This window comes from Suillus bovinus, assembly GCF_016758785.1.
Source record: "Suillus bovinus strain UH-Sbo-P2 chromosome Unknown EDB93scaffold_5, whole genome shotgun sequence".
NCBI classification, from domain to species: domain Eukaryota; kingdom Fungi; phylum Basidiomycota; class Agaricomycetes; order Boletales; family Suillaceae; genus Suillus; species Suillus bovinus.
Genome location: NW_024542061.1, coordinates 687,219 through 714,204, shown reverse-complemented (window position 1 = coordinate 714,204; position 26,986 = coordinate 687,219). Strand labels below are relative to the sequence as shown.

Genomic DNA, 26,986 nt, shown 5'->3' with positions numbered 1-26,986 from the left:
TCGTGTCGCGATGCTCTTGCTTCTCGCTCGCTGTCATGAATATTCTTGGTACCAATTATTGGCCACTTATTTATCCCAATTGCTTCTGGGCGTCTTTAAATTCTTCCTCCATCACTCTCTTTTCTTTCACTCTTTTGCTCGTCGTCGTACTCACCGACAACGTCAACATCACCGCCAGTCTCAACGTCGTCCCAATCGCCCTTCATGGTGAAGCTTACACTTTCCTCTCCCAAAGGCAACCATGGCGTTCGTTTCTTTCCCTGCAGTGGCTACCTCGGCTTAACACCTGTCAAGTTCGAAGGAGGTCCGTATATCTTCTCGTCAATTCATATCGTCCTCTCATACGCATACACTCAGTCGTCCGCACCGAAATCGAGCAGGATGGAAAACATCTCCCTGCCAAAGATATAACAGTCTTTGTTCGGTGTTATGAATTTCGTCACGGCCGATTAGGGACAGTACAATCCAAGATTTTGGTAGAGCACTCCGTCACGTTATGGAGGAAACCAGACAATCAAGATTGGGCGGAAATTGGAAATGTGGAACACCCATTCCGACTAACCATCCCAGCTCATACTGCTGGACCAAGTACGGCTCTTTACTTTCAAGAGTATCGGATATGTTGGCGAATCGAGGCCGGTATGTGATTTCAGGCATTCAATAACTCGTGTCTTACGTCGTTCAGTCGTCAATCACGCTCCCATTCCGGGCGTCGGTTCTCGCTTGCTTAAACATTACGATCTCTATTTGATCCGCCATGACTTACCAGGGAATGCGTCTCCTCCCTCTCCAGTAACCCCGCCCCCAACATCTTATCTATCCTCCCTAACCACCAAGTCGAGAGGTCCTTCACTGCGTTATCGTATTATACTGCCCACTAAACCCGTTGGCCCCCTCGACATCGTTTCTTTGCAAGTCACCGTTCAACCACTCGATTCAGCTGTATCCATTCGTAGTGCAACTGCCGTTGTTGAAAGAAGAATTCAATTCTCCGAGCTCCCAACATTGCCTTCTGGTACCTCGACACCATCAGCCCCTACATTGTCATCACACTCATACCTTGCATCAAGTCGAGAATCAAACTCTCATAATCATCACTCTATCGCAGCGAACTCCTACGACCCCACATCCGCAGCGTCATCCTCAAATGATCTCTCTCACCTTTCCTCAACCTCTTCCTTGATATCTGACACACGACCTCTTCTGCCACAACAACAATCACCAGTGCCTAGTACCTCACAAGCAACTTATACAAACGAACGGACAACGACACATATTTATGCTCATCTTGAATCTTCTCATCGCTTCACTCGCGATTCTACGGGCACCTGGCGTCAGACGCTCACCTTTTCTTGGCCCGATGCCAGTCCAAGTAGTCGATGGACGGTTGGAGAAACGCTTCAGACCGGCATGGTTTCTATCAGGTTTTTTATTCGCGTAAAGGTATGTCACATATTTTCCCCCTTGTTGTTTGCCTGATCATGTGTTTTAGTTGATCGTCTCCTCCCCTAACTCGAGCGCCGAAACGGTTGAGCTTGATGACCAAGAAATCATCGTAGTCTCGACCAACGAGGCTCAGCGTCAATTGGCTCTTTCACGTTATTCCGCTGCAGGGCAGTCCAAGTCTAGGTCCCCCAAACGATCAAAACGAGAACGTCCAAATACAAATACAAATACAAATACTCAACTACCATCGCCACCTCGTAGCCCACCTGCAATTGCCAAAGTACCAGAAAAGGCGCCCGTTGCACCTAAAGGCGAGCATGAAATATCAAATGGGCATACCCACAAGTTTTCCTCTCTATCATCCCCACAATCCGGAAGCAAGTACAAGCTAAAGTCCATACGCAGACCCCACACTTCTGCGGGGCCCCGGGACACGCCACATGGGTCACGGGGATATAACCATCTTCACAATCATAGCAATCGACACCCCGTTCCCCTGCGCCCAGAAACTGCATACAGTGGACCTACCACTAATGAACGCAGTACTCATGGTGCTTTCAAACAAAAGTGGGTGGAAGCTCCACGGCTTGGCCATTCTAGTTCAAGCGCGAGCTCTGAAGGAGCGCACTCGGCAACACCCGAAGGTTCTGTCCGCGCAGAAAGCAGCTTGTTGTTTGAGAAAGTCGGCCAAGTGGAGATGCGTGCATGGGAGGAGGAACTAGCAAGAATAGAATTGGTGAGCCGCAGAAGCACTGCGGATATGATGGATTTTGTGTCTCAGCGCAGGAAGCTGAACGGCCAACAAGTGATACGGACATTTCTGCACGCGGAAGGCTGATTAGACGGATTCCCTGCATGCTATACTATTTATCGCCACTGTTTTCCTACTGTCATGCTTTCTTTCTCTAGCATAAGTTCTCTCTGCATAGTTTTTTTTCAACAATCAATACTGCATACCAGCACGACTTACTGTAGAACGTCCAATTCTACTATCATTGCATATCTTGGGGCATGTCCTCGGACGCTTGTTTTGATGACCTCCGAGTTGATGAGTATTGCGGTGGTCCAGGTTCCGGAGTTAACTTCCAGGTATGATGCGCGTCTGAGATACAAATAAGTAAATACTGGGCTCGCACTAGTACAGCGTCAACTTACCAAACGCAAGAACAACTTAATCCCGCACAATGAGTTTTCCATGGTTCAGAATGACATTGCTAGGAGGCGGTCGTGAGTCGTATCATTCGAACCGACAAGCACAGAAGGCTGACTGTAGCTGCACATGATTCTCGGCACGAACTGGACTCAATTGTTGAAATTTACTTGATGCACGGTGCTTTTGGTACGCCAGTGATGGGCCTGGGTTACCTTTTGATGAGCGGTTCGTCTTCTACCTATCATACGGGGACCTTCACCATCTGATTTGCCCGTTCTCTGTTCCTCCTGATGTCATCGCCTTGTTCTTGATTTGTAGCAACCGTACCTACACCTGAACAGACATATGCCGTGAGTTCTTTCCCCATGCTGGATTATTCCAACTGTTCCGAGGTGATGCATAGTAGAACCATGTCTCATCATAAGCGTAGGCAATGGCACCTGATCTGCGGCGAAAGGTCGATGCAAACCGTGCAGCCAGAGCCCTTCAAGAGCAAACCATAAAGCGTCAAGTCGATGCTCAGGTTAGTATTTTACACATGCTGCGCCGTCTTATTTATTTCTATACGACTAGAGTGATCCAGATGCAGGAAAACCCATTTGGGCCGAGCAACAGAATCAGCGGTAGAGGACAAGTCAATGTCGGTGCCGTGAGACGATACGAGTGTAATTGCATCCGTCAGTGAGAAACGTCTCACCACCATTCCGCGGATATACACATGACATCTTCCACGAAGTCTGATGGCGAACAAAATCAAATTCATGAAATGACATGTCAGCACGTGGTAACATTAAGAATCATGAAATATGCTCCTCCAGAATCTATAAACACACAACCCCCCAATCATGAATTAGCGGCCTTGACTGGCAGTCCGGATTGAAATTGAGTCCATGTTTCAACAACGGTTGCTCCGTCGACGATTCTGGTGAAGATGGAAGGGCATCATAAGACGACTGTCCTAGAGTATTGGAGCTCGAAATAGATGACGATATGGAGGCCGCACCAGGCGTCCCTGCAGATGGCTGCATGCTGTCAATATACATGGAAGCATTCTGACTTGAAAGCTGGGCTACTCCATCGGGCGCAGCCGATGCTGTGGAATCAACAGTTCCATCAATAATCATCGGAGATAAAGTGTCCGGTGTCAGGCATTGTGGGTAGGCTGAAATCGAGATTGCCCCATCACTGCGGGTGGCGCTGGTATCAACGGGTGTCTGCGAGTGAAATGAAGAGGTTGGTTGACCTGCTACAGGGGTCATTGCCCGACTACCACCGTGATTCGCTTCGGCTGTTCCCTCTCCTGACTCCAAGCTCCGGGCGGCCGATGGGATATTGGAAGCGTTGTTCCCCACTGTGTCTGTGGTCGTCTGATCCTCACTTGATCGACTGGGAGTATCTCCCTCCCCTGAAGCAGCAGCAGCAGCGGCTTCTTTCTTCCGTTTCTCTTCTTCTTTTCTCTGCTGCTCTTCATGCTCCAAAAGTGAGAGGCGCATAGCCTCCATCACCATCAACTGAAAAGGCATATTAGTTCATATACGTCACAGCACAAAGCTAATACCTCTTCCAAATCTTGCCCACCCAGCCCCATCTGACCCAACAACTGGCTGATGTCCGGCTGACCACCATTATTTCTATGTCGCCGACTTCTCCGACTGCCATTGTTTTCCCCTTCACCACCGTCCTGAGCCTCGCCGGTCGGTAGGGGATGAACCCGGCCACTGGTCACACCAACTGGTATGAGTCTGTCTCCTACTTGACGCATGATTATTCGCCTATTTGCACGGCGCGTAACCGCAGCTCGAACAGCGGCAAGTTTAGCTTCCCAGTCTGGCCTTATAGAATCTATGCACAGGAAGACACAATGATGATACGGATCGTTCGAGCGCAAGTCATTTACCTGTAGTGACCACTTCCGGACTATCATGACCAAAGCTTTTGCGACGTCGTTTGTGAGCCGCACTGGCTATGTTCTGCTGCGCGCCTTTAGGGATATCCGACCATACTGGTAATGACTGGATGACAATGAGCAAAGAACGAAGTTACCTCGTCAGTTATAATAAGGGATATCTTTGAAGAAAACAAACCGTTCCATCGCTCCCGATTCCAGTACGCCATGAAGGAGGAGTATATACCACACCAAAATTCTCCTGTACACAATATGGGCATGCTGCTGGCTCAGATACGAGATGTGTAGCAGTGGGTTCGGTCCTCTTTATCTGAACAAAACACTCCGTGCATATTGCTTGATCGCAACACCTTGAATGGTTCATGTTAGGGGGGTAATACTAAGATACAACTTACTCAGTGGTTGCATGACGCACGTGAGAGATAACGCACAAGGAAACATATTGGGCATTCTACAGCACCTCTGTAAATGGCAGCCTCTGGATAACGGGAAGGCTCCTTAGATGCACCAGGCCGTTTAGACTGATGAGCTGGCTTTGTGGAATCTCGCGAGTCAACCCTTGTAGGGGGGGTGTCGGAACTTGGTGCTGTCAGTATCTGGAAGGACCCTTCTAGCTGACATGATCTGCTCATCGTCCCAGTTTTCATTGTAATCTTCTAGAGGTCGATAGAAAGGAGCAAGCCTGCGATCTACGATGAGCTGGGTGACGATCCCATGATTCCAATCTTTGGACCCAGTGTAGACGCCCTGAGGAGTGAGATGACCGTAGTCAACGGTGTCGTCGTGATGTCCGCGTGAGGACGACGAGCTGGTGTTACCCATGGCTTCAATTCCAAAGACGATAACGTGTTGGGAAGTTGAGAGAAACCGACGAAATTGAGCTACGAGACCGTCGTATATGCGCGAACTTCCTTTGCTGTTCAATGGACAATTAGGTCACCGTAGTGTATTTACTTGTGTTTGTGTTTGGTGGCAAGTTGAAGGCCCGACTTGGCCAGCCGCAGCTGCAGGCCATTGGATCAGGATAAGGCTTAATTAGGTTACTTAGCATAAATCTAGATGCTGATACTTGACAAATAATATTAATTTAAATGGAGTTGCGCCTAATTAAATGGCGTGCTTGTCTATACCAATTACATGTATACCGCGTATTGTATACCCTACCACTTATGAAATAGTTGTCTCCTACGCTAATATGACCTACGTTCAACGTTGGTATCGGCGAGCGCACAACTCGAACGTTCACGCACATGAGGCGCGTGGGTCAACTCGTCGACAACTTGCGCAAACAAATCGGACACGTCAGCAAAATTTTACAGCAACACACTAAAGCAAATTCCGGTCCCGTTCAAAGGTCTTAGGTTGTGCGTTTGTACCATCTTTTTTATCTACTACGGTCATGGACCATCCTTGGGCCGATACCCCGGAGCATGTTCTAGAGCACTTTGGTGTTGACGCGACTCGCGGACTAACTGCAGCTCACGCCGCCAAGCATGCTGAAGTGTACGGAAAGAACGGTCAGTTCTGCTTGTTCAAGTATTTTGTTTTGGTAGCTAACATCTTGTGCAGAGCTCCCAGAAGAACCTCCAACTCCATTATGGGAGCTTATCCTAGAACAGTTCAAGGATCAGCTGGTGATGATCCTGCTTGCGTCAGCAGTCATATCCTTCATTTTGGCATTGCTAGATGACTCTGAGGATACCACTTTGTTTGGAGCATTCGTCGAACCCACTGTCATACTGCTCATTCTTATCGCCAATGCAGCTGTTGGGGTGGTACAAGAAACAAACGCGGAGCAAGCCATAGACGTGAGTTATATCCTGTAGTCTTGTGGTACACCCATGTTCATGTGTGTTCGTGTAGGCTTTGAAGGAATATTCCCCTGACGAGGCTAAAGTCCTCAGGTCTGGCCAATTGACCCACATTCATGCCTCTGAACTCGTTCCAGGTGATATCGTTTCGGTTTCAGTTGGCGACAAAATTCCAGCAGATTGCAGAATCTTGTCCATATCCTCCAGTAGCTTTAGGGTAGACCAGGCCATCCTTACTGGCGAGAGTGTTAGCGTGAACAAGTCGGTCGATGTCGTCCCTGATACAGGCGCCGTGAAACAGGACATGACAAACATGTTGTTCTCTGTAAGCGCTCTCCTTCCTTCCTCGACGTCTAACAAGGTGTTCATCATTATCTAGGGTACCACAGTAGTCAATGGGAGCGCGCGAGCCATCGTCACTTTCACTGGTCAGAAGACCGCTATCGGCCACATCCACCATTCAATTTCACAGCAAATCAGTGAAAAGACTCCTCTCAAACGCAAACTCGATGATTTCGGTGATATGTTGGCCAAAGTGATCTCCGTGATCTGTATCCTGGTGTGGTTGGTCAATTTCCGGCACTTCTGGGACCCTGCACACCATGGTGTAATGAAGGGCGCCATCTATTACTTCAAAATTGCGGTGGCTCTTGCGGTGGCTGCTATCCCAGAAGGTCTTGCTGCCGTCATTACAGCATGTTTGGCTCTAGGAACGAAGAAGATGGCGCAGAAGAACGCGATTGTCAGGAATTTACCAAGTGTGGAGACTCTCGGTTGTACCAATGTCATTTGCTCGGACAAAACGGGCACTCTCACTACCAACCAGATGAGCGTTTCAAAGGTGACATACGATTCACTACCGTATGAGGTGCATCTCACTTAATCTTGCTACTCAAGTTCCTCATCATCAATGCGCAAACCGGCCTTCCAGAAGACCATCATGTTGAAGGTACAACTTATTCCCCACACGGCTCAATCACCTCCACCACAAAAAAGGCTGTGAATCTGCAGTCGGATCCCATCAGGCGTCTCGCGGAGATTAGCGCTATATGTAATGACGCGAACATTGTCTACAATTCCGTGAGCTCTACCGCACTGCCATGTGGTGTTCTCTATCTCATTGGTGTTCCTAGGAGAAGGCCTCGTACAGTAATGTGGGGGAGCCAACTGAAGCTGCCTTGAAAGTTCTCGTAGAGAAGATTGGTTGTCCGGACAAAGAAGTAACCCAGTCCCTTCCCACACTTTCGCCGTCCGTACGGGCGAGCGTAGTAAATGAGTATTATGAGAGCTCCATCCCGAAGCTACTCACCATGGAATTTTCACGTGACCGCAAGATGATGTCTGTCCTTGTACGGCTGAATGGAAAGGGTGCCCTCTTTGTCAAAGGAGCCCCCGAGTCTGTCTTGGAGCGGTGTACTTCAGTCATGGTGCATGGCAAGGTCATTCCATTAACTGCAGAGCTACGTAAAATGCTCCTCGCCGAAATGGTTTCTTACGGGTCCATTGGTCTCCGCACTCTGGCCTTCGCCTACGTAGACGTTCAAGACGTTGATCCCGCACACTATCAAAGTCAAAACACTAGCGATTATGCTCGATTTGAACAGAACTTGGTGTTCGTTTCTCTGGTTGGAATGCTCGATCCTCCAAGACCGGAAGTCCGTCTTGCTGTTGCGAACTGTAAAGCCGCTGGCATTCGTGTTATCTGCATCACTGGCGACAATAAGGGCACTGCAGAAACGATCTGCAGGAAGATTGGGATCTTCGGAGAGAATGAGGACTTGACAGGGAAAAGCTACACTGGCCGGGAACTAGATGAGCTCAGTGCTGAGGAGAAGATCAAGGCTGTACAACGTGCTAGTCTCTTTAGTCGAACAGAACCAGCGCACAAGAGCCAACTTGTTGATATTTTGCAAGGTCTCGGGCTGGTTGTAGCTATGGTTGGTCGGGGTACTTGTCATCTCTGCCGCTAACTAACACGTCTTTCTAGACTGGTGATGGTGTAAACGATGCCCCGGCGCTGAAAAAGGCAGATATCGGGGTCGCTATGGGAAGCGGTACTGATGTTGCCAAATTGGCTGCTGATATGGTGCTCGCGGATTCCAACTTTGCAACTATAGAGCTTGCGGTAGAAGAAGGTAGACTCATATACAACAACACTAAGCAATTTATCCGATACCTGAGTACGCGCAATTCACTTTGTCTTAGTCGTTCCTGCTGACCAGTTCTAGTCTCATCAAATATTGGCGAGGTCGTTAGGTGGGACTATATATTGTTATCATCCCGAGTGGATTCTGACAGTTTTATTATAGCATATTTTTGACTGTTCTGCTCGGCATGCCAGAAGCACTTATCCCAGTACAACTCCTGTGGGTCAACCTTGTTACAGACAGTTTACCTGCCACCGCCCTTGGGTTCAACCCGTCAGATCATTCTATCATGCGGGTTCCTCCAAGAAACAGTCAGGAGCCTCTTGTTGGAAAATGGCTGTTTTTCCGTTACATGGTCATTGGTACTTACGTCGGATGCGCTACCGTGTTCGGATATGCGTGGTGGTTCATCTTCTACTCGGAAGGACCGCAGATCACGTTCCATCAACTTGTATGTATTGCCCTGACTCAATCGTTCGTTCCATGCTGATGAGTCCGGCAGACTCATTTCCACCAGTGCTCTACGCTCTTTCCAGAGATTGGGTGCGAGATGTTTACGAACGTCATGTCACATCGTGCGACAACCATGAGCCTGTCGATTCTTGTAATGGTAGAGATGTTCAACGCAATGAACTCGCTATCTGAGAACGAGAGCCTGCTGCGTTTACCCGTGTGGAAGAACCCGTTCCTCGTGGGAGCAATAACTCTTAGCATGGCACTTCACTTTGCTATTTTGTATATTCCATTCTTCACGGTCAGTCTTCTCGCGTTGATCTCACTAAATTTGGAAGGTTATATAAAATGTTTGTTCTTAGGCGCTGTTTCAAATAACGCCACTGAACTGGGCTGAATGGCAAATGGTTTTATACCTCAGCTTGCCTGTCCTTGCCATCGACGAGGTCCTCAAATTTGTGACAGTGAGTACCAATAGTTTGCTCTATTCTTCACTGTGCCAAGCTCATTTGTTCATAGACGGTGTTTATTGACCCTCCCACCCAAGTGGAGCTCAAATGATGGGATCATATGGTGGATTACGAATGTATCAGCCTTGTAATAATGAAAATGGGTAGAACCCTAGAACTTATTACTGAGTATCTCGAGAGATGGTAGTAGTATCGCTGCCAGTGTTATAAGTACTGAGTCTTGAATAGACAAGGGAGGGGATGGCAATTGACATTGTAAAACACACGTATGCCAGGGCTGTCAATGGTTGCAACTATTTTTATGTAAGGGTCACTCGGGTATAAGCTTGTTCTTGGCTGAAGCCGTAAGTGAATTTGTGATACTGTGACAAGAGTCTCCATATAATATGTCGCATTACAAGCGGTGGCTCACGATTACTTTTAACCACCACCTTCTGTGTTCAAATTTTCAACAGCAACGACCAGTCACTCTTTCCTGCTCGTTGACCCTCACGCTCTCTACTTGTTCTCTAGACTGACTATATGCGCTTCTTTGCTCAGTTGTCAGTGTTGCTACTTTGGTGCTTGGTACCGGCCAGCAGTGCTCATCAAGTCAACCGACGCCATCATAATGGAAAGCGTCTAGATTCCGACCTCGCCGTTCGCGAGCCAGGACATGTTGATATGTACAAACGCGATTTCACTAATGCCCGTTTCACATTCTATGATGTCGGTCTGGGTGCTTGTGGTACAACAAACCAACCCGGCGATATGGTATGTGGTTAATTCAAATTAATTTACTCGAAACTAACTTTGAATTATTTTAGGTGGTTGCAATGAACACAATGGTAAGAATTTCAAATTTCAGCTTTTATTGTAAAGCAATTCAATGAAATTTTCTAGCAATTTCCTGGAAGTTGCTACCAAACGATCACGATTACCTGCAACGGCAAGACAACGCAGGCTCAGGTTGTTGACGAGGTAAAGACAAGTATCGCGATACTAGTTGGATTAGTCTGACGTCCAATGTAGTGTATGGGATGCCCCTTTGGGGGCCTTGATTTTTCAGACGGCCTTTTCCAGTTTTTTGGTTCACTTGCTTTGGGTGTGCTCGAGGGTTCATGGTCCTTCGGTAGTGCTCCCGCGCCGGCACCGGCACCAGCACCTAGTACATCCATCTGGCAACCACCCCCGGCGCCAACCACTACCTCGCTGCCGCCGCCGCCGCCGACTACAACTTCGACCCCGCCTCCTCCACCTTCGACAACCCCGACTCAGAGCCCTACACTGTCCCTAACTTCGAAAAGTTCATCCAGCTCCAGCTCCTCAGCCTCAACCCCTATTAGTTCGTTGTTGCCTTCGGCGCCAAGCAGTGTTTCGAGCACAACAAGTGCTGATGCTGTAGCGGAGACTGCAGGGTCTGTTGGAGACTTGTCCGGTCTCATGAGCCTCAACCTGGCAATGGTGTACCTTGGCGAGTTTGTTGGTAACGCTCAGACGTAATATTAGTTGTTTCAGATTCGCAGTCTGCGGCGGATTTCCTGACAAAAGTATGGGATTGCTATATCTACTTTGTGGACATTTTTCGAGCTCGTCAAGGTTCAAAGGACTCATTCTTCAGCCAGTAGCTGCTATACCCACATAATACCGTACATTCCATTGCTTGTCTAAAGTTTTCGGGGTAGTAGATGGTATTGTTATTACTGCCTTATGGAAAGCCAGACTTGGACAACCGCGCTTCCTCAGTATCATGGGGATGACTCGACGACTCTTCAAATTCTCAGATCTTAGTAAGGTAGACTTTGCGCAAAACCAGCAAACCTCACGTGATAAAGCGTGATAAAGCGTGACAAAACCATTGATCCTGTATACGAAGGGAAACAGGACTAGTTTAAGAAAATCAGAGACGGATACATTGTAGAGGATAGCTCTAACTACAAATCATCCGTTCCCGATTGTTTGTTAATGCCGTGTTGAGAGAGATGTGTATTCTTTAGTCTACAGAGGTAATCAGAGTTCCACTAAGTCCAAATTTGAATGACCTGCCGCCGTGCATGCCGTAACTTAGCGATGTCCGGAGTGTCACTTCCACCCTCTTCACCACCAGGATGCCCAAGTGCTCATCAAAGGTGCGCTCGGCCCTTGAAAACCTTGGGCAGTATGCAAAGAAGAGGAAGGTTTCAGCACAAGCAGACAAGGAGAACAAGGTGAATATTGGACATACTCAAATATTCCGAGTCATTGAAAACTAATGCCTTCTTTTTTAGTGCCCTACAGTAGACACAACCATTCCTGTATCAGCCTCGCCTCATGAATATAGACTACTGGCAGACATTCAGTTGTCTGTTGTCACTAAGGAAACTCTGGACATACCCATGGAAGATCAATCAGACTCGAGCTCCGAGTCAGACTCAGATTTGGACCGTGACCATGACTTGGATTCTGACTGCAATGAGATTGAGCATGGACCAAGTCACATACATATCACATACATATCATCTACGTTATCATCAAACTACACTACTACTTACTTACTCTTCGCAGTCTATCTGCGCTGTCCATAATGGGATTTCTCGGTCTCGAAAGGATTACCCGTCCGGCCAACGTACATGTCACACCTTGGTCACACCACGTGAGGTTTGCTGGTTTTGCGCAAAGTCTACCTTAGTCAGCCAGTAAGAAATCTAATCGCATTTTGCTGTGGCCGAGTCGGAGTCTCGGTGTGCTCGCAGTGACCGGGTCCACCCCTTGTGTTCAAAAAGACGCTTTTCACTACCTCTTCAGCCAGTAATTGAACGTTTTTGTGATCCGGGTCCAGAGACTTACTAATCACTAAGTATGTTACAATGTCGTCGGAAGTTGAAAGTGTGTCGTCCGACTTATTGCCCCGAATGTACCTGGTAAAGCGCTAATGTTCTGCAAATAGCTATACATTGAGGCTCAGAGAATAGATATGAGACCCAAAATATCGCGGTGTTAGATGGGAGCTTCAGTTACAGGTTCATGTCATGGCCCCAACACTTGTGGCACTCGGCGCCCTCATCATATCGTTCGTGTCTTTTGTGGTAGTGCGATCCTTGCAAAAGAAGAGAGACACTAAGGGGTTTCCTTTACCCCCTGGTCCCCCACCTCTCCCTTTTGTTGGAAACGTGATCGGAATTGACCCAGATCATCCTTGGTTAGCATACTCAAGATGGGGAACTGAATATGGTGTGTAGAACCACTGACATGTGGATATGAATGTGCTGAACTGCGACACAGGGGAAATCGTTTACTCTCGACTCTTCAGTCAGGATATCGTGATCATCAATTCCGAAAGAGTTGCGCATGACTTGCTCGACCGCCGTTCGCATAATTATTCCACGAGACCCGCAGGGCTTGTGCACGTTCTTGGCCTGTGAGGCGTTTCTATCGTTTTATGTGCTCATTGTCGAACGAGTCCTAGTCTTGGTCAAGATTTTTCCTCTATCTTTCTGCCCTACTCGGACAGGTGGCGACTTCGTTAGTATATTCCTACAAGTTCTTTTATCGTACTTCTCATATCTTTACAGACAGGCGAATCTTCCATCAAGCATTCCATTTAGATGCAGCGTCATCCTTCCATCCCATTCAAATGCGCAACGCTCACGGTTTGATACTAAACTTACTAGCCTCTCCGGAGGCGTATGGAACCCATCTCCACACGTTGGTAATCTTTCCTTTCACGTATTACGTGGCTAAACCATACCTTCTACATAGCTTCAGCACGTCTACCATCATGTCAATCGTGTATGATTATTCTACAGCGTCCCTTGACGATCCTTTTATTGCGCTTGTCGAGCGCTCAATTGAAATAAATGTAAGAGAACTCAGGCCCGAGGTCGCAGCTGTTATAACAGAGTTCCCGATACGTGCGTATTGTTATGTGGTGTCAGCTTCCATCAGCTGTGGTTCTATTCTAATGCATGCACCCATAGTGGAAAAGCTTCCTCCTTGGTTCCCTGGAGCGAGCTTTGTAAGGGGTGCAATACTCCAGAGAACCCTCGTTCCAATGGTTGTGGACATACCCTTTGAACATGTGAAGAAGAACATGGCAAGTGTCAAGTGCCTTTTGATCTTAGTATCATTGAGATGATGCTGATGATGACTCTCAGGCCGCGGGGACGGCAGTACCGTCTATGGTATCAGATGCATTGAATCGTATACCACTTGAAGCAAAAGATGAAGAGGTTGCTGCTCTTGAAAAAGCGATTAAGGAAGCCAGTGCAGCTGGTTATGTTGGTTCGTGACGATTCTGCAGTGGTCACGTATTTTTCTGACATATCCCTTCTGATTTTCTCCATGCTTATAGCCGCCTCAGAAACTGTATGCTTAGAAGTGATTTATATTCAGCTATCTACTGACTAAAAGGCCCAGACGAGGTCCACTTTATACGTCTTTCTGCTAGCAATGGTTCTATATCCTAAGGTGCAAGCACGTGCACAAGCCGAGATTGATTCAGTCATTGGGGAAACGCTCGAAAGATTGCCTGACTGGGCTGATCGCGCTTGTATGCCCTACATCAATGCCATTATTCAGGAGACACTGAGGTGGTTCCCTGTCGTCCCTCTGGGTCAGTATTGTCGACTCATTGAGCTCTGGTTAGCACAGTCACTGACCGTGGATTTAGGCATCGCCCATGCCGCAATAAATGAGGATGTATATGAAGGCTACTATATTCCAAAAGGTCAGTCTACAGACTAAAAGCTTCATCCCCGCTCAATTGTTTGTGAAGGGGCTACTATATTGGCTAACGCATGGTGATTCATCATACCAAATGAACAAAGATCAGACTATAATCATTTCCTCTTATGCAAGGTCTATGGCGCGAAACCCCGAGAAATATCCTGACCCGACGAAGTTTATACCCGAGCGTCACATGTCAAAAGTCGTTGAAGAGCCCTCAAAACATGGCCCTGATAATGCTTCCTTTGCTTTTGGATTTGGAAGGCGTGTTTGGTACGAAGTTTTGAGTTTTTCGGATACATGGTTCTGCCTCACCTTTCAGCAGCGTTGGACGACATGTTGCGGATGCTTCCTTATTCGCTGCAGTTGTGAGTATTCTAGCTGTTTTCCGGGTAGAACGTGCACCAGGATGGAATGTCGGGCCTGATGCTGAAGGAGTGAAATGGACGGGAGGCTTAACCACGTGAGTCATCCTCGAGGTTCCTCGCAGTTTGTCTGAGCCAGCAGATGCAGGCATCCTGTATTCCCATGCATATTTACTCCTCGCCACGCGAAGGAGAGAGTTTCACAGTTGGTAAAAACGCAATGCTAAGAGCTGTGCGGGTGATTTTGGCCTTGATTCTGGAATGAATTTATGTACTATCTTTGCTTACAATGTCACCCATGCTTTTTTATATATCCTATGTTTATTGTCCTGTGGGGCGTGGCCCTATGTTGGACATTACATACTGTTTGCTACTATCGGGTGTGCGTGTACAGTGGTCCGGGCGGATGCGAGGACGACCCTTGGAGCAAGCTGACGCAAACGTGAGACCTGTGTTCATCGACCTTCGTACTTAGCGAGACTATCGTTCATACCTCAATATCGCTTGAACCCCTACATCTTTTGTTTGCCGCAAAACATGAACGGCTCAGCGAATAATTTCAGTCGCATGAACGCGGAGTCGGGGTCTTTGGCTATCATATGTTTGCATTTTTATTTTTATTTTTATTTTTGGCATAATTTGATGCCCATCACCTAGAGACATCTATAATTTCGCAGGTACAAAGTACTATGGATGTTTTATTCTCCCTCTGATAGTCAAATATATTGGATGTCATAGTTAAGAAACATCATATGGGAGGAGCGGGTTGGAATAACCGGGAAATTCCAAGTTAGGTTATGTTTTAGGCGGTAGTGCCCATCAAAATAAGGGTGCGTGGTGGCTAGCTACGACGTGCCTAAATATATAGATATTTACATAAATGCTATTGTTGACTAAAATACACTTATGACCCCCATGTCAACGGTTGGTAGCAGAGTCTTGAGCGCTAGAACTGGTTTGGTAGTAACCTGCCAGTGTTCTCGGGGTCCTGACGTGATAGTGGTTGGTATGAAGATAATTTCACTATTTTCCATTGTAACATAGACCACTCCCTTCCCTAGGCTTCAAGCAAGCTGTAATCTTACGAGCCAGTCATTCCCTTGTGTATACGCTCTTTCAACTTCAAGTCTGATACAGATCATCTGCACCGAAAACTTGTGTCATTCCTGCTCTATAAATCGCATAAATGCGGGTCACTACTATTATCGGTTTTCTCTCTACAATCATTCCTTTAAGTTTCGCCAACATTCATGGAAACCACTGGGGCAGACGTCACCAAGATCTCGCCATCCGCGCCCGTGGTGATGTAGACGTCCTTAAGCGTTCCTTCGATAATGCTCGCTTCACCTTCTATGATGTCGGCTTGTGAGTCCCATTCGACCGTGCCTTATTTGAAAATTGCTCATCACTTCCTTTTTTTCAAAGGGGTGCTTGCGGGGATTACAGTTCTCCTACTGACTTTGTCTGTATCGATAACATATCTATATGACGTCTTCTTCTCATGCCGTGTGTCATTTCTAGATCGTGGCACTAAATGTCGATCAGTACGGCAGCGGATATCCTGGCCCAATGTGCTTCCTTTCAATCACAATTTCTTATGGTGGAAAAACAGCCCAGGCTGTTATCATGGATGAGGTCTGTATTTGACTACCCTGTTCAATATCGTGACCTTACCCAAAGACGGCCAGTGTATGGGCTGTCCTTATGGTGGACTTGACTTCTCCACCGGTCTTTTCGACTACTTTGCGTCTGCGTCAGAGGGTGTGATCTACGGATCATGGTGGTTCAATGACGGAACTACTACTCCGTCAACCACTACCACCACCTCGTCATCCTGGACTCCGGAGCCTACCACCTCGACTCCGACTCCGACTTGGACTCCTGGGTCTACCACCACCCCGACTCCGACGCCGACATGGTCACCTCCTACGACTTCATCTACTTCCACCACCTCTACTTCTACCACCCCGACTCCTACCACCCCGACTCCGACTCCGACTCCAACCCCCTCAACTTCTTCTACCTCCGCTTCAATCTCGTCTGCATCAGTCAATTACAACTCAGGTGTGGGCAGTGGGATTGCTATCCCCACTGCGCCCGCTGTGGCTGCGCCAAACAGCACCAACCCCCAGATTCTTCTGGGTTTGAACCAAGCTTTGATTGAGATCGCGATCATGCTAGCAGCTGAAGAGAACGGTATTTGATGTTGTACGAAGGGACATTTCATTTGGAATGCAAGACGCAGTGTCTATCTTTATTACAATATTTTGCTCGATCGCTTCTTCATGAACATTTTACACAGCTCCTCTGCATGCTGAGTCTTAGATTTGTCGCAGTGCTGTCGATACCCTTTTACCTCAACATTTCATTGCATAAATATGGTGGCTTCGAACTTGCTAGTCATATGTTCTCGTAGTCATACATATTGTAAAATTTATGTTGTTGTTTTTTGAGTTGAACTCAAATCATGGAGCACAGTGGGAACAAGTTCGTTGTAAATACGGGTCTATGCGACGCCATGCATGGATGAAAGACGAGAATTAATCGAAGAAGCCGATTAGAAGGACATTTAGTCCATGTTCCTTTACCCACTTCAGAGAACTCCTTCGGTTGCTGCGCCGAAGATCCTTACGTAGGGCCTTCTTGCTGAGCTGCATGATCTGTTGCAACTCACCCTGGTCTTTTCCCCGCCTCGCTACATAATCGTTGATATTGACATGGAGAGAATCCTTGAGCAGCTTTGTTGCTGATGATATGCTGGCGGGCAGCTGTTTGGAAATACCGAATTCCACAATGAGAGCCTGCAAAAACAGGAGCTTCACACTATGATCACGATCCTTCACAGGAACTTCCAGATACCTACCCACAATAAATATAAGTTATTTCAATAAGTAGTAACAGATACGCACTGTGTGATATATGCTGCAGCATCTTCATATGAGCCATCGAGGGTCCTGGCCTCGTGTCTTTCTGGCTTCCGGATCTTCTCCACCTCCTGGTCCGGCGTGCTGACTGACAATAGATTGAATGGAGTGGACAGAACATCCTCTGGGATGCTGTTGCTGGAATCATTGTCCAGGGAGTCCCCCACTGAGATACGGGGTAACAGGACATAGTCCATGTCGCTGTCGGTGATGCTACTCTCCGACGAAGATTCGCTGTTAATGCTCCGAACAACATCATCTTCAGAGGCTTCTGTAGCACAGCAAGAAATGGTGCTTATGAGTTCAACGGAAGAATCGCTAGAATGAGAGTCGGTCATTTTCAGCCCTGGTGCGATTGAATAGGGGCTTTGATGCCTATAGCGTCGTCTACGCAATCAACGCACCTTAAGTGCCTCAATATTTTTCACTTACCTAAAATAATTAGGCGTAAGATGATTCAAAGAGAACTCTTGCTAATGGTTTTAGTAGGCAAAAGTTACAGAAAGACGAAGGGACGAGCGGACGAGCGGGCGAAATGATGCCAAGATCTATCAAAACACTGCCATCGCGGAGTTTGTAATTCAAGTATTAATTAACGACATCACTGCTTGTTGCCGTAGTTCTTTTCTAGTCCCTATTCTTCAAGTTTGATCAAGCGTAACTTCGACGCCATGAGCACTGATAAAATTCCCAATCTGCCAGTGACACAAAGAGCCTGGAGAGCTGTGAAGCGAGGGAAGCCTTCCGAATCTCTTGTTTTGCAGACGGATGTGGCTGTCCCCCCTCTCTCACCTGGAGAAGTACTTGTGAAGGTTCAGGCGGCAGCACTTAATCCGGTGTAGGTGGCCTTCCAGAACATTCATCGAATATCTTTAAAATTTCATTAGAGGATGGAAGCTCATGTCGAGTGTGCCCAACGTCCTTGCCAGGAGACCACTTACACCAGAGCATGATCTCGCCGGCGTAGTCATGGATGCTAATGGCACCGAGTTTTCCGCGGGAGACGAGGTTATCGGGTATATACCAGTCTGTGAGTACGAGTATTCTCGTGTATACACCGCGTTGACTAAGGTTGTCGATTAGCACTGCAGTCGAAGACGGGACAGGGGGCACTGTCGGAGTACACAAAACTTCCTGCTGCTAATTTAATCTTGAAGCCATCCAATATCTCTGCGATTGAGGCTTGCGGTCTTCCTGTCGCTGGGCAGACTGCCTATCAGGCCCTCATCGGCATTGGAAAACTTCAAGCTGGCCAGAGTGTGTTCATCAATGGCGGTAGTTCAACAGTTGGCATGAATGCTATTTATATCGCGAAAGCTCTTGGTGCGAAGGTTGTAACCAGTGCTTCATCAAGAAACGAGGAATTTTGTCGTAACGCAGGGGCAGATGAAGTATGCGCTTTCCCCTGTCGTTATTCCTTTGCTAACACTTTGTCAGTTTCTTGATTATACGAAAAGACCTCTTCATGAGCACCTTGTGGAAAATCCGCCTTCGCCCAAATTTGATATCATCTTTGATGCCGTTGCATTAGTCGACCCCGCTCTTTACAAGCACTCGAACGCCTACATGAAGCCAAAAGGCATATTCATATCGACCGGACCTTGGCCGGACCTGAAATCGTGGGGCGGGTCTACCGGTGTCTCAAATATGTTTTCTCTAGTCGGCGAGATCATGAAGCCATCGTTCCTGTGTGGTGTTAATGCCAAGTGGACGTCAGTACATTCTACTACCAAATTATTGCGCGCTGCTGACATCCAGCTTACAGCATGGTGAGCGTCACTCACAGTCCACAGGATCTTGCAAAGCTGCGTGATTTGATGGCAGAAGGTATTGTACTGGATTCTTTGTATGTTCGGCACTTGGATTTACCGCATTTCCAGGCAAGCTCAAAGTGGCAGTAGATTCCGTGTATGGATTCGAGGATGTTCTCAGTGCGTACGACCGCATCATGACATCACGAGCTACTGGCAAGGTTGTAGTCAAAGTAGATGGAAGCCTGTGACAACGTTATTCAAGTACGGCTGGTCTGTCATAGATACATTTGTTACCTCCTGGTGGTGATCATACCTTAAAATTGATATCGAATCGGAATCGCACCGAAGAAGTTGATCGTCAGACCAAAAGTGATGGCATCTGGTTCTGACGAACTCGCCATGATATTAGCACTAAGATGTGTATCGACTTATGAGCCCATCAGCATTTGGCAGCTTGGGCAGGTCCTCCGGGACCACGGCGTGTCTAACGTTTTACATTAATTGGCCACAAGGAGCTGATTATGAAGCGATATTATGTCAGCAGATTAGATGTGAGGAGGACCCTGTGCCCATTGCCCAACATCCCTTCCTTGCTGTTCGCATTCTTCCTTCATCATCGCTTCAACGGAGGCGGAACCTGGAATCATTGACCGCCATACTATAGCAGCTTAGGTGCAGTGCACTCTCACAACCATGGAGGTAAGCTCTTCGCGCTTTATCATCATTTATTGTTGTTCAATTTAGCATTTAGGGCTTGCTCGATTTCTCGAGGGAGTTCGATGTATCCCTGCTAGATAAAGTCGTCATGGCATTTTACACTGGCTCTGGCCAGGAAGTGAGCGGCGGAGATACTGTTTACCACCTGCGATGAACTTACATTCATTTGTACAGCAACAAATGGCGCAACACGTACTGACGCAATTTGAAGAACATCTGGATGCATGGACGAGAGTTCCAGACGTTTTGGAGAGATCCTCATTTCCGCAGTCCAAGGTACTGTCCCCTACGCAAGCCGGACTCATAATGACTGATTCCGTGTTTGCAGTACATCGGCTTGCAAATTCTAGAAAAGCTCATTGTGACGCGATGGAAAACACTACCCGATGGACAGAGATTAGGTAGGTTGTTTATTAAGATAACTGACGTGGCTAACATCGCGTGTAGGAATCCGTAATTTCGTTGTTGGAGTCACCGTCAAGGTGGCATCGGACGAAACCACAATGCGGAAAGAGAAGACGTACATCAACAAACTGAACCTCGCTCTCGTTCAAGTGAGTGATGCACGTACATGAGCATAGATGAACTTGTGGGATCTTATGGATCGAATCTTTCAGATTTTGAAACAGGAGTGGCCGCATAACTGGCCGACTTTCATTACTGAACTGGTGGAGTCCTCAAAAACCAACCTTTCCTTGTGCGAGAACAATATGGTCATATTGCGGTTGCTTTCAGAAGAAGTCTTCGATTTCTCTGCCGAGCAGATGACGCAAACCAAGATCAAGAATCTTAAGAATCAGATGTGCGGTGAATTCAGCGAGATCTTCAAACTCTGTTCAGAAGTCTTGGAGGAGGCCCAGAAGTCAAGTTTGATCAAAGCAACTCTTGAAACTCTGCTGCGTTTCTTGAATTGGATACCTCTGGGATATATATTCGAGACCATGATAATCGACACACTTCTGAATCGCGTAAGATTATCATCACTACTCCTCGAACTAAATTAACCTTTCTGCAGTTCCTAGAAGCCCCCGACTTCAGGAATGTGACGCTCAAATGTCTAGCAGAGATTGCTGGATTGAACGTGGGCCCAGAATACGATCCAAAATTCGTCATATTGTTCGCCATGGTCATGACCTCCGTCAACCGCATGATCCCTCCTTCAACTAACATTGCTGCGGCATATTCTTCAGCATCAGACGCCGGTCAGGAGCTCGTTCTTAACCTCGCCCTCTTCCTCTCCAACTTCTTGTCCACCCATTTGCGCGCTGTCGAGACTGAGGCGAACCGCGATGTTCTCTTAAATGCACATCTTTACATGGTCAAGATCTCCCAAGTCGACGAGCGCGAGATTTTCAAGATCACTCTTGAATACTGGTCAAAACTCGTGGCAGAACTCTACGACGAAATCCAAGCTCTCCCAATCGGTGAAAGCGGATTACTCATGGGCTTAAGCCTCGGGAGTAGCGGCGGAAACATGCTCAACGGCATGTCTCTGAGGAAGAACATCTACAGCGACGTCTTAAGTAACTTGAGACTTGTTGTCATCGAGAGGATGGTCAAGCCAGAGGAGGTGCGGTGGAATTTTTCTGTCCTGTCTCTTCGATATAACGATGGCTTCAGGTGCTAATTGTCGAAAACGACGAAGGTGAAATCGTTCGTGAATTCATGAAGGAATCGGATACGATTGTCCTCTATAAGCAAATGCGGGAGCTGCTGGTCTACCTTACGCATCTTGACGTTGTAGACACCGAAAATATACTAACCGAAAAACTTGCGAAGCAAGTCGATGGTTCGGAATGGAGTTGGCAGAACTTGAACACGCTCTGCTGGGCTATTGGAAGCATATCAGGAGCCATGAGTGAGTGCCATTTTCTTAGCCATGGGACCTGCTTTAAACCCCTCCCCCGATCCACAGATGAGGAAACCGAAAAGCGTTTCCTTGTTACCGTCATCAAGGATCTATTAGGATTGTGCGAAATAAAACGAGGCAAAGACAACAAAGCTGTCGTCGCTTCAGATATCATGTACATCGTCGGCCAGTATCCGCGCTTTTTGAAGGCACATTGGAAATTCCTGAAGACAGTCGTCAATAAGTTGTTCGAGTTCATGCACGAGACCCATGAAGGTAAAGATTCCATTGCCAAATACTCTTGTCGCTCTGACCATGTCTGCACGATACCTCCAGGTGTTCAAGACATGGCATGCGACACATTCATCAAGATCGCTCAGAAGTGCAGGAGGCATTTTGTCATGCAACAATCGGGAGAACAGGAGCCATTCGTGGATGAAATACTGCGCCTACTCCATCGCATTACTGTCGACCTGTCGCCTCAACAGGTATGCCGCCTGACCTTACTTGGGTACACCTTCTTATTTTCACAACAGGTACATACCTTCTACGAGGCCGTCGGTTACATGATTTCCGCACAGCCCAACAAACCTCAGCAAGAAAAGCTCATTGCTAAGCTGATGGAATTACCCAATAACGCTGTACGTACCGTTTTTTATCAGCGAGAGAAGTATGCTTGCTCACAATTTCATTAAGTGGGATTCACTCATGGCTCAAGCGGCGCAGAATATGGATGTCCTAAGCAACCTTGATAATATCAAAATTTTATCCAATGTCCTCAAGACGAACGTATCTGCTTGCACGTCTATTGGCAGCTTCTACCTGCCTCAGGTAGGACGGGTCTTTTTGGACATGTTGGGTCTGTATAAGGCGGTCAGTGGCATTATCAGTGAGACGGTAGCTCGAGAAGGTCCGTATTTCAGCCCTCCCAATTCCTTCCTGTGTCGTATCTCATCCCCAATCATTAGGCACTATTTCCACTAAGACGCCAAAGATACGACAGTTGCGCACTGTTAAGAAGGAGATCTTAAAACTGATGGAGACGTATATCAAGAAAGCTGAGGATCTTGAAGCCGTGAACACGAATTTCATGCCCCCACTACTGGATGCGATTCTTGGTGACTACAACCGCAATGTAGCGACTGCACGAGATGCTGAGGTGCTAAACGTGATGGCTACCATTACAAGTCGTCTCGGGGTAAGTGCATAGCATGATCAGTGCCATACTTTTTCGCTCATCCCGTCATACAATCACAGCCTTTGTTGACTCCTCAAGTTCCTGCTATTCTTGATGCAGTCTTCGAGCCTACATTGACCATGATCAACCAAGACTTCTCCGAGTTCCCAGAACATCGCGTCGGATTCTTCAAGCTCCTCCGAGCAATTAACCTTAATTGTTTCCCTGGTATGTGTCTCGATCTTAGAGTCGTCGCCTCGTGCTAATAACCTTACAGCTTTGCTTGGCATCCCGCCACAACAGTTCAAGCTGTTTATGGACAGTATCATCTGGGCAATCAAGCACACGATGCGTGACATTGCTGACACCGGACTCAACTGTGAGCACATACTTCACGTACATGGATAGGACGCACTTACGGTTTCTTTTAGTGTGTCTTGAGGTGGTCAACAATTTTGCGGGCGCAGAGACTGCCGTCAGCAATGCGTTTTTCCAACAGTACTTCCTGAGCATCGTGCAAGATATATTCTTTGTACTCACGGATACAGACCACAAGAGTGGTTTCAAACTTCAAAGCCTTCTGCTCGCACGCATGTTCCAGCTGGTTGAGACGAACCAGATCCAAGCACCTCTATTTGATCCTGCGCAGATGGCAGATCCTAACGTCTCAAATTCCGTATTCCTTAAAGAATATTGTGCCAATCTATTGAAGACAGCGTTCCCTCATGTGCAGAAGTGCGTCCCCTTTTTCACTTTCCTGTTGGCATCTCTGAATGATTTCTGTAGCTCGCAAGTTCAAGTCTTCGTCTCGGGTCTTGGCGAGTTCCACGGCGATATCAACCGCTTCAAGCTCGCTCTACGTGACTTCCTCATTCAACTCAAAGAGTTCTCCTCTAGCGATAATGCCGAGCTCTATCTAGAAGAAAAGGAAGCAGAAGCGCAGATGAAGGCTCAAGCAGAACGAGAGATGGCCATGCGTATCCCTGGCATGCTCAAACCTTCGCAGCTCGAGGACAAAGATGAGGATATCTCATGAAAGGTCCCGATCCTTCTGCCACGTACCGTAGCTTCTCGCGCAAGTCGCACCCTATCTCGCCCTGCATGAACTGTCTGTCTCACTTACTTTTCCCCAGAAAGTGGACGGGTTTCATTTTATCGCACTTTGTCATAGCAACTCATCCTGCTATCGAAGATTTCTTGTGTTCTCGATATCTAATGTATTAGTGTGTAGGCCAGACACTACAAGAAAGTAGTATATCTAACATTTAAACATGTGTAAGATGGGAAGCAATGCGCGTGACACTCATGTCCTGAGACTCCAGTGCTCTGTCGCTTGACAGTCTGCGCTTATTCGTGTCTGAGTTCCACTCTGCGATGCAGATAATGTGCCCACTTACTGGGATGGTTAGGCAAGGTAACGACGTTCAGGTTGCCTGCATTACCCACGACTCCATCCATGAATAATGGGGATAAGAAGGTGAACTAGTATGGATGGCGTTTCGACGCGTCGCAGGAGGTACTCCACGATCGATCGTTGGAATTGGATGAAGGCGAGCACTTGAACACGACTCTGGGTTCGTCAGAGGACGCGGAGAAAAGATAGATAGACATCCACTTCTGTCGAAGACAACATTCGGATCTAAGAAGCCACGACCATCTCTGTCTTCACCTCGGCCGCGGCCACTCTTCGTCGAAAACCGTTTCCGAGGACGGTGTCCGCAGCTGGTTCGAGGAACTGATGCAACGTTCCGACTATCTGTCATGTTTCACTGCAGAGAGACTTCTGTAGCGACATATGGGTATACCTAGAATTGATCAGCGGAGAGATAAGGCTTACTTGAATCATCCTTGTTCTCTTCTGACCAGTCATATGCCCCAGAAGTCTTTTCAGGGCGTCAATGTCCGACGAATCGCGTTTTCGGCGACTTGCATTTCTGATGGTAGATTATCATTGCCTCCGTCGTTGTCTACTAGTGGTGATTGTCGATCGAGACTATATTTCAAAACCATGATATGAAAGGAAACTACATGAAAGTGGAAGGATGTTGTGTAACAGAGCTACTTGCGAGTGTATAGTTGACTGTTTGGTATAGTAGCTGAAACAAGTTCCAGCCTTTTATTCATCACCATCACGATGTTCAAAAAGTATACACTAGCATCGTATTCGCACAGCGGCTCGTTCGCTCACGATTACATCCTAGGTTTACACCTTCCACAGATATCGCAGGCCAAACGCCGCCCAAGTCCTCTGTACAACGATCGATAAGGGCTGCTGTGCTTCAGCAATGGAAGATTGGACCAGAAACGCTCGAAGAGATCTGGCCCAAGAAGGAGACATTGATCCATGTGAAATGGTACGTCCTTCGAGGGTATCCGATCCTGGCGAGTCTATCTGACATACTTTGTCTGCATGACAAGAAGCAGAGAACACATCTCAATATACTCCGTCCACAACGTACCCCTCTTTTTCCAGCATTTTGATGGGCCGTTTTACCCCACCCTTCGATTACTTCACCAGTGTGAGCCATTCCTTGGGTCTGATGGTATCCCCGACACATGTGAAATGCATCATTTACAGATCCGTTCATTCTGCCTAAAGTTGGCGTTGACAGGGGCGCAATTCGCTTTTTGTTGGCGGGTGCTCCCATGATGTGTCCTGGATTGACTTCAGCTGGTGGTTACCTTCCGGCACCTGAGGAAGCATTACCGAAAGGTACCGCTGTTGCTGTACACGCTGAAGGAAAAGAGCACGCTGTCGGAATCGGGATTACCGCGCTCAGTACGGAAGAGATGAGAAAACTGAACAAAGATGTCGCTGTCGAGATTGTAACGCATCTGGGAGACGATTTGTGGGCCCTGCAAACTCTGTAGACAATGCTTTTCTGGACTAGGAGCAGATCCGATATGCAACCTTATCTACAAATTATAAACCCAAACTATTATTTGCCAGGGCTGCCGCTGCCACTTGCTAATATGGGTGATACTTGGCAAGTTCCGAACAAACCGGTACGGCGACGGTGAAGTCCACTGACAGGATCAATGCTAGCGAGCCCCGGACTTTTGCCACTGTGCGAGCCGGTGTGGGGGAGTTACATCTATCTTTCACACCAACTGTCACGCAACCTCTGAAATCTTGTTCGGCAATGGAAGACACCTCGTTCGAGTATTCACAAGCCACGACTCGCGCTCGCGCTCGAAAGAACAGGAGAGGTAATGGCAGACACGAACAGCCTTTGCTAACAGATCTCGTAGATCGCTCTATAGCGGATATTGAATCCAATGGCTGGATGACGACTTGTCTAGGTCGGGAGGTATGCTTTCATCGTCTTGAGGCATCTTATTGATCGTTATTGGCAGGCCTAGTCAAAGACGCACTGCGGAAGACTAATATGACGTGTCCTGATGTGTTGTGTCTTGGTCTTGGGAGTCCCTCATCGTCGCGTGAGGCCCGAGCGCAACTGGCTTTCCTCATCAGTTCATGCACTATCTTGGAAATAGTAAGCTACATTTTGTCACAGCGCTACTTTTCTTCTGACGCCGGTTCTTAGGGTCCATCAAATGTGTCCGTATACGATCCAGTGTTCACGGATGCAGATAAGGCATTATTTCAGAGCTTCGGAATGCGATGTCTGCCGGACACAGCAAGTCTTTTTGCTCATGTCAGACAGCGTCTGACGAGTGCCTGTCCAGGATGGAAAGCATGTGGTAGAACGTCCAACGATCCTGTATATGCCACATTGTGACCTGAAGCTGTATGAAAACATTATCGGTGCTAATTGGTCAGAAGAACAACTGGCTCGCATCATTTTTATTGCGAACCGGTTCAGCGATTATACGGACAGGTACGTGTGCACTATTGTTTGGAAGACTGAATTCATGGAACCGTCCACGTAGTCACCCCCAATCAAAGTTGGAAGTCGAATCACCATATCTGATGCGCCTAGGTGGGATTAATCATGTAGTAACGACGAATGCATGCGGCTGATTTTACGGTCAGTACCGCACCTCGAGTCCCACTCTCTTCCCGCATTAGAAAACTTCTCTTCGGCGTTCAATAACATTTCGGTCCAACACGTGAAGGCACCGTAACTGGTATGGTGTTCATAATAGAAGAACCCTATCAGTTAAAGG

At 47.5% G+C, this 26,986-nt stretch overlaps 12 protein-coding genes across 12 annotated transcripts; 10 read left to right on the top strand and 2 right to left on the bottom strand.

Moving 5' to 3' along the window:
* The first annotated feature begins 38 nt into the window (after positions 1 to 38).
* Positions 39 to 2,563, top strand: EDB93DRAFT_670069 (uncharacterized protein). Its single transcript, XM_041457053.1, has 4 exons — positions 39 to 304; positions 358 to 639; positions 686 to 1,443; positions 1,493 to 2,563. Exons 1-4 carry the CDS (start codon positions 205 to 207, stop codon positions 2,282 to 2,284), a joined length of 1,932 nt encoding a protein of 643 aa, XP_041312182.1. The 5' UTR covers positions 39 to 204; the 3' UTR covers positions 2,285 to 2,563.
* On the top strand, positions 2,528 to 3,353 carry EDB93DRAFT_670052 (uncharacterized protein). The gene is made up of 6 exons (XM_041457052.1): positions 2,528 to 2,673; positions 2,795 to 2,824; positions 2,918 to 2,949; positions 3,030 to 3,122; positions 3,173 to 3,276; positions 3,336 to 3,353. Exons 1-5 carry the CDS (start codon positions 2,631 to 2,633, stop codon positions 3,224 to 3,226), a joined length of 252 nt encoding a protein of 83 aa, XP_041312181.1. The 5' UTR covers positions 2,528 to 2,630; the 3' UTR covers positions 3,227 to 3,276; positions 3,336 to 3,353.
* A 67-nt stretch (positions 3,354 to 3,420) lies between these two features.
* Positions 3,421 to 5,327, bottom strand: EDB93DRAFT_1238188 (uncharacterized protein; the record flags this gene model as incomplete). Its single annotated transcript, XM_041451517.1, has 6 exons — positions 3,421 to 4,110; positions 4,158 to 4,441; positions 4,497 to 4,611; positions 4,684 to 4,884; positions 4,937 to 5,063; positions 5,086 to 5,327. 6 exons carry the CDS (start codon positions 5,325 to 5,327, stop codon positions 3,421 to 3,423), a joined length of 1,659 nt encoding a protein of 552 aa, XP_041312180.1.
* A 259-nt stretch (positions 5,328 to 5,586) lies between these two features.
* EDB93DRAFT_1199290 (uncharacterized protein) lies at positions 5,587 to 9,643 on the top strand. The gene is made up of 12 exons (XM_041450918.1): positions 5,587 to 6,022; positions 6,075 to 6,313; positions 6,369 to 6,641; positions 6,696 to 7,157; positions 7,214 to 7,396; positions 7,450 to 8,253; positions 8,304 to 8,496; positions 8,545 to 8,572; positions 8,626 to 8,914; positions 8,966 to 9,217; positions 9,279 to 9,380; positions 9,436 to 9,643. The coding sequence occupies exons 1-12, from the start codon at positions 5,905 to 5,907 to the stop codon at positions 9,475 to 9,477; spliced, it is 2,985 nt and encodes a 994-aa protein (XP_041312179.1). The 5' UTR covers positions 5,587 to 5,904; the 3' UTR covers positions 9,478 to 9,643.
* A 265-nt stretch (positions 9,644 to 9,908) lies between these two features.
* EDB93DRAFT_1238186 (RlpA-like double-psi beta-barrel-protein domain-containing protein-containing protein) lies at positions 9,909 to 10,868 on the top strand (the record flags this gene model as incomplete). The annotated part of the gene is made up of 4 exons (XM_041451516.1): positions 9,909 to 10,139; positions 10,193 to 10,213; positions 10,269 to 10,346; positions 10,398 to 10,868. The coding sequence occupies 4 exons, from the start codon at positions 9,909 to 9,911 to the stop codon at positions 10,866 to 10,868; spliced, it is 801 nt and encodes a 266-aa protein (XP_041312178.1).
* A 1,315-nt stretch (positions 10,869 to 12,183) lies between these two features.
* Positions 12,184 to 14,846, top strand: EDB93DRAFT_669878 (cytochrome P450). The gene is made up of 15 exons (XM_041457051.1): positions 12,184 to 12,230; positions 12,292 to 12,575; positions 12,627 to 12,762; positions 12,811 to 12,866; positions 12,917 to 13,049; positions 13,104 to 13,255; positions 13,322 to 13,437; positions 13,499 to 13,625; positions 13,696 to 13,709; positions 13,761 to 13,956; positions 14,014 to 14,070; positions 14,119 to 14,143; positions 14,202 to 14,342; positions 14,395 to 14,532; positions 14,577 to 14,846. Exons 2-15 carry the CDS (start codon positions 12,374 to 12,376, stop codon positions 14,659 to 14,661), a joined length of 1,578 nt encoding a protein of 525 aa, XP_041312177.1. The 5' UTR covers positions 12,184 to 12,230; positions 12,292 to 12,373; the 3' UTR covers positions 14,662 to 14,846.
* Positions 14,847 to 15,476: 630 nt separating this feature from the next.
* Positions 15,477 to 16,907, top strand: EDB93DRAFT_1219826 (plant expansin). The gene is made up of 4 exons (XM_041451128.1): positions 15,477 to 15,799; positions 15,860 to 15,896; positions 15,956 to 16,069; positions 16,123 to 16,907. Exons 1-4 carry the CDS (start codon positions 15,621 to 15,623, stop codon positions 16,636 to 16,638), a joined length of 846 nt encoding a protein of 281 aa, XP_041312176.1. The 5' UTR covers positions 15,477 to 15,620; the 3' UTR covers positions 16,639 to 16,907.
* EDB93DRAFT_1334779 (uncharacterized protein) lies at positions 16,908 to 17,915 on the bottom strand. The gene is made up of 3 exons (XM_041455294.1): positions 17,791 to 17,915; positions 17,344 to 17,745; positions 16,908 to 17,293 (listed from the first exon to the last, which is right to left on the bottom strand). The coding sequence occupies exons 2-3, from the start codon at positions 17,694 to 17,696 to the stop codon at positions 16,975 to 16,977; spliced, it is 672 nt and encodes a 223-aa protein (XP_041312175.1). The 5' UTR covers positions 17,697 to 17,745; positions 17,791 to 17,915; the 3' UTR covers positions 16,908 to 16,974.
* Positions 17,916 to 17,980: 65 nt separating this feature from the next.
* Positions 17,981 to 19,663, top strand: EDB93DRAFT_1121469 (NAD(P)-binding protein). The gene is made up of 6 exons (XM_041448551.1): positions 17,981 to 18,196; positions 18,246 to 18,388; positions 18,442 to 18,749; positions 18,796 to 19,070; positions 19,124 to 19,185; positions 19,239 to 19,663. Exons 1-6 carry the CDS (start codon positions 18,030 to 18,032, stop codon positions 19,358 to 19,360), a joined length of 1,077 nt encoding a protein of 358 aa, XP_041312174.1. The 5' UTR covers positions 17,981 to 18,029; the 3' UTR covers positions 19,361 to 19,663.
* EDB93DRAFT_1121464 (CRM1 C terminal-domain-containing protein) lies at positions 19,664 to 24,129 on the top strand. Its single transcript, XM_041448550.1, has 17 exons — positions 19,664 to 19,811; positions 19,864 to 19,947; positions 20,004 to 20,105; positions 20,158 to 20,230; positions 20,277 to 20,383; positions 20,447 to 20,797; positions 20,845 to 21,399; positions 21,450 to 21,687; positions 21,745 to 21,954; positions 22,015 to 22,166; positions 22,215 to 22,319; positions 22,375 to 22,588; positions 22,647 to 22,876; positions 22,936 to 23,083; positions 23,133 to 23,234; positions 23,287 to 23,590; positions 23,642 to 24,129. Exons 1-17 carry the CDS (start codon positions 19,806 to 19,808, stop codon positions 23,889 to 23,891), a joined length of 3,231 nt encoding a protein of 1,076 aa, XP_041312173.1. The 5' UTR covers positions 19,664 to 19,805; the 3' UTR covers positions 23,892 to 24,129.
* Positions 24,130 to 24,932: 803 nt separating this feature from the next.
* On the top strand, positions 24,933 to 25,823 carry EDB93DRAFT_1121461 (uncharacterized protein). Its single transcript, XM_041448549.1, has 4 exons — positions 24,933 to 25,000; positions 25,057 to 25,209; positions 25,277 to 25,374; positions 25,434 to 25,823. Exons 1-4 carry the CDS (start codon positions 24,990 to 24,992, stop codon positions 25,724 to 25,726), a joined length of 555 nt encoding a protein of 184 aa, XP_041312172.1. The 5' UTR covers positions 24,933 to 24,989; the 3' UTR covers positions 25,727 to 25,823.
* Positions 25,824 to 25,998: 175 nt separating this feature from the next.
* Positions 25,999 to 26,944, top strand: EDB93DRAFT_1246284 (SRR1-domain-containing protein; the record flags this gene model as incomplete). Its single annotated transcript, XM_041452427.1, has 6 exons — positions 25,999 to 26,158; positions 26,213 to 26,352; positions 26,404 to 26,514; positions 26,546 to 26,697; positions 26,750 to 26,799; positions 26,853 to 26,944. 6 exons carry the CDS (start codon positions 25,999 to 26,001, stop codon positions 26,942 to 26,944), a joined length of 705 nt encoding a protein of 234 aa, XP_041312171.1.
* Between the last annotated feature and the right edge of the window lie 42 nt (positions 26,945 to 26,986).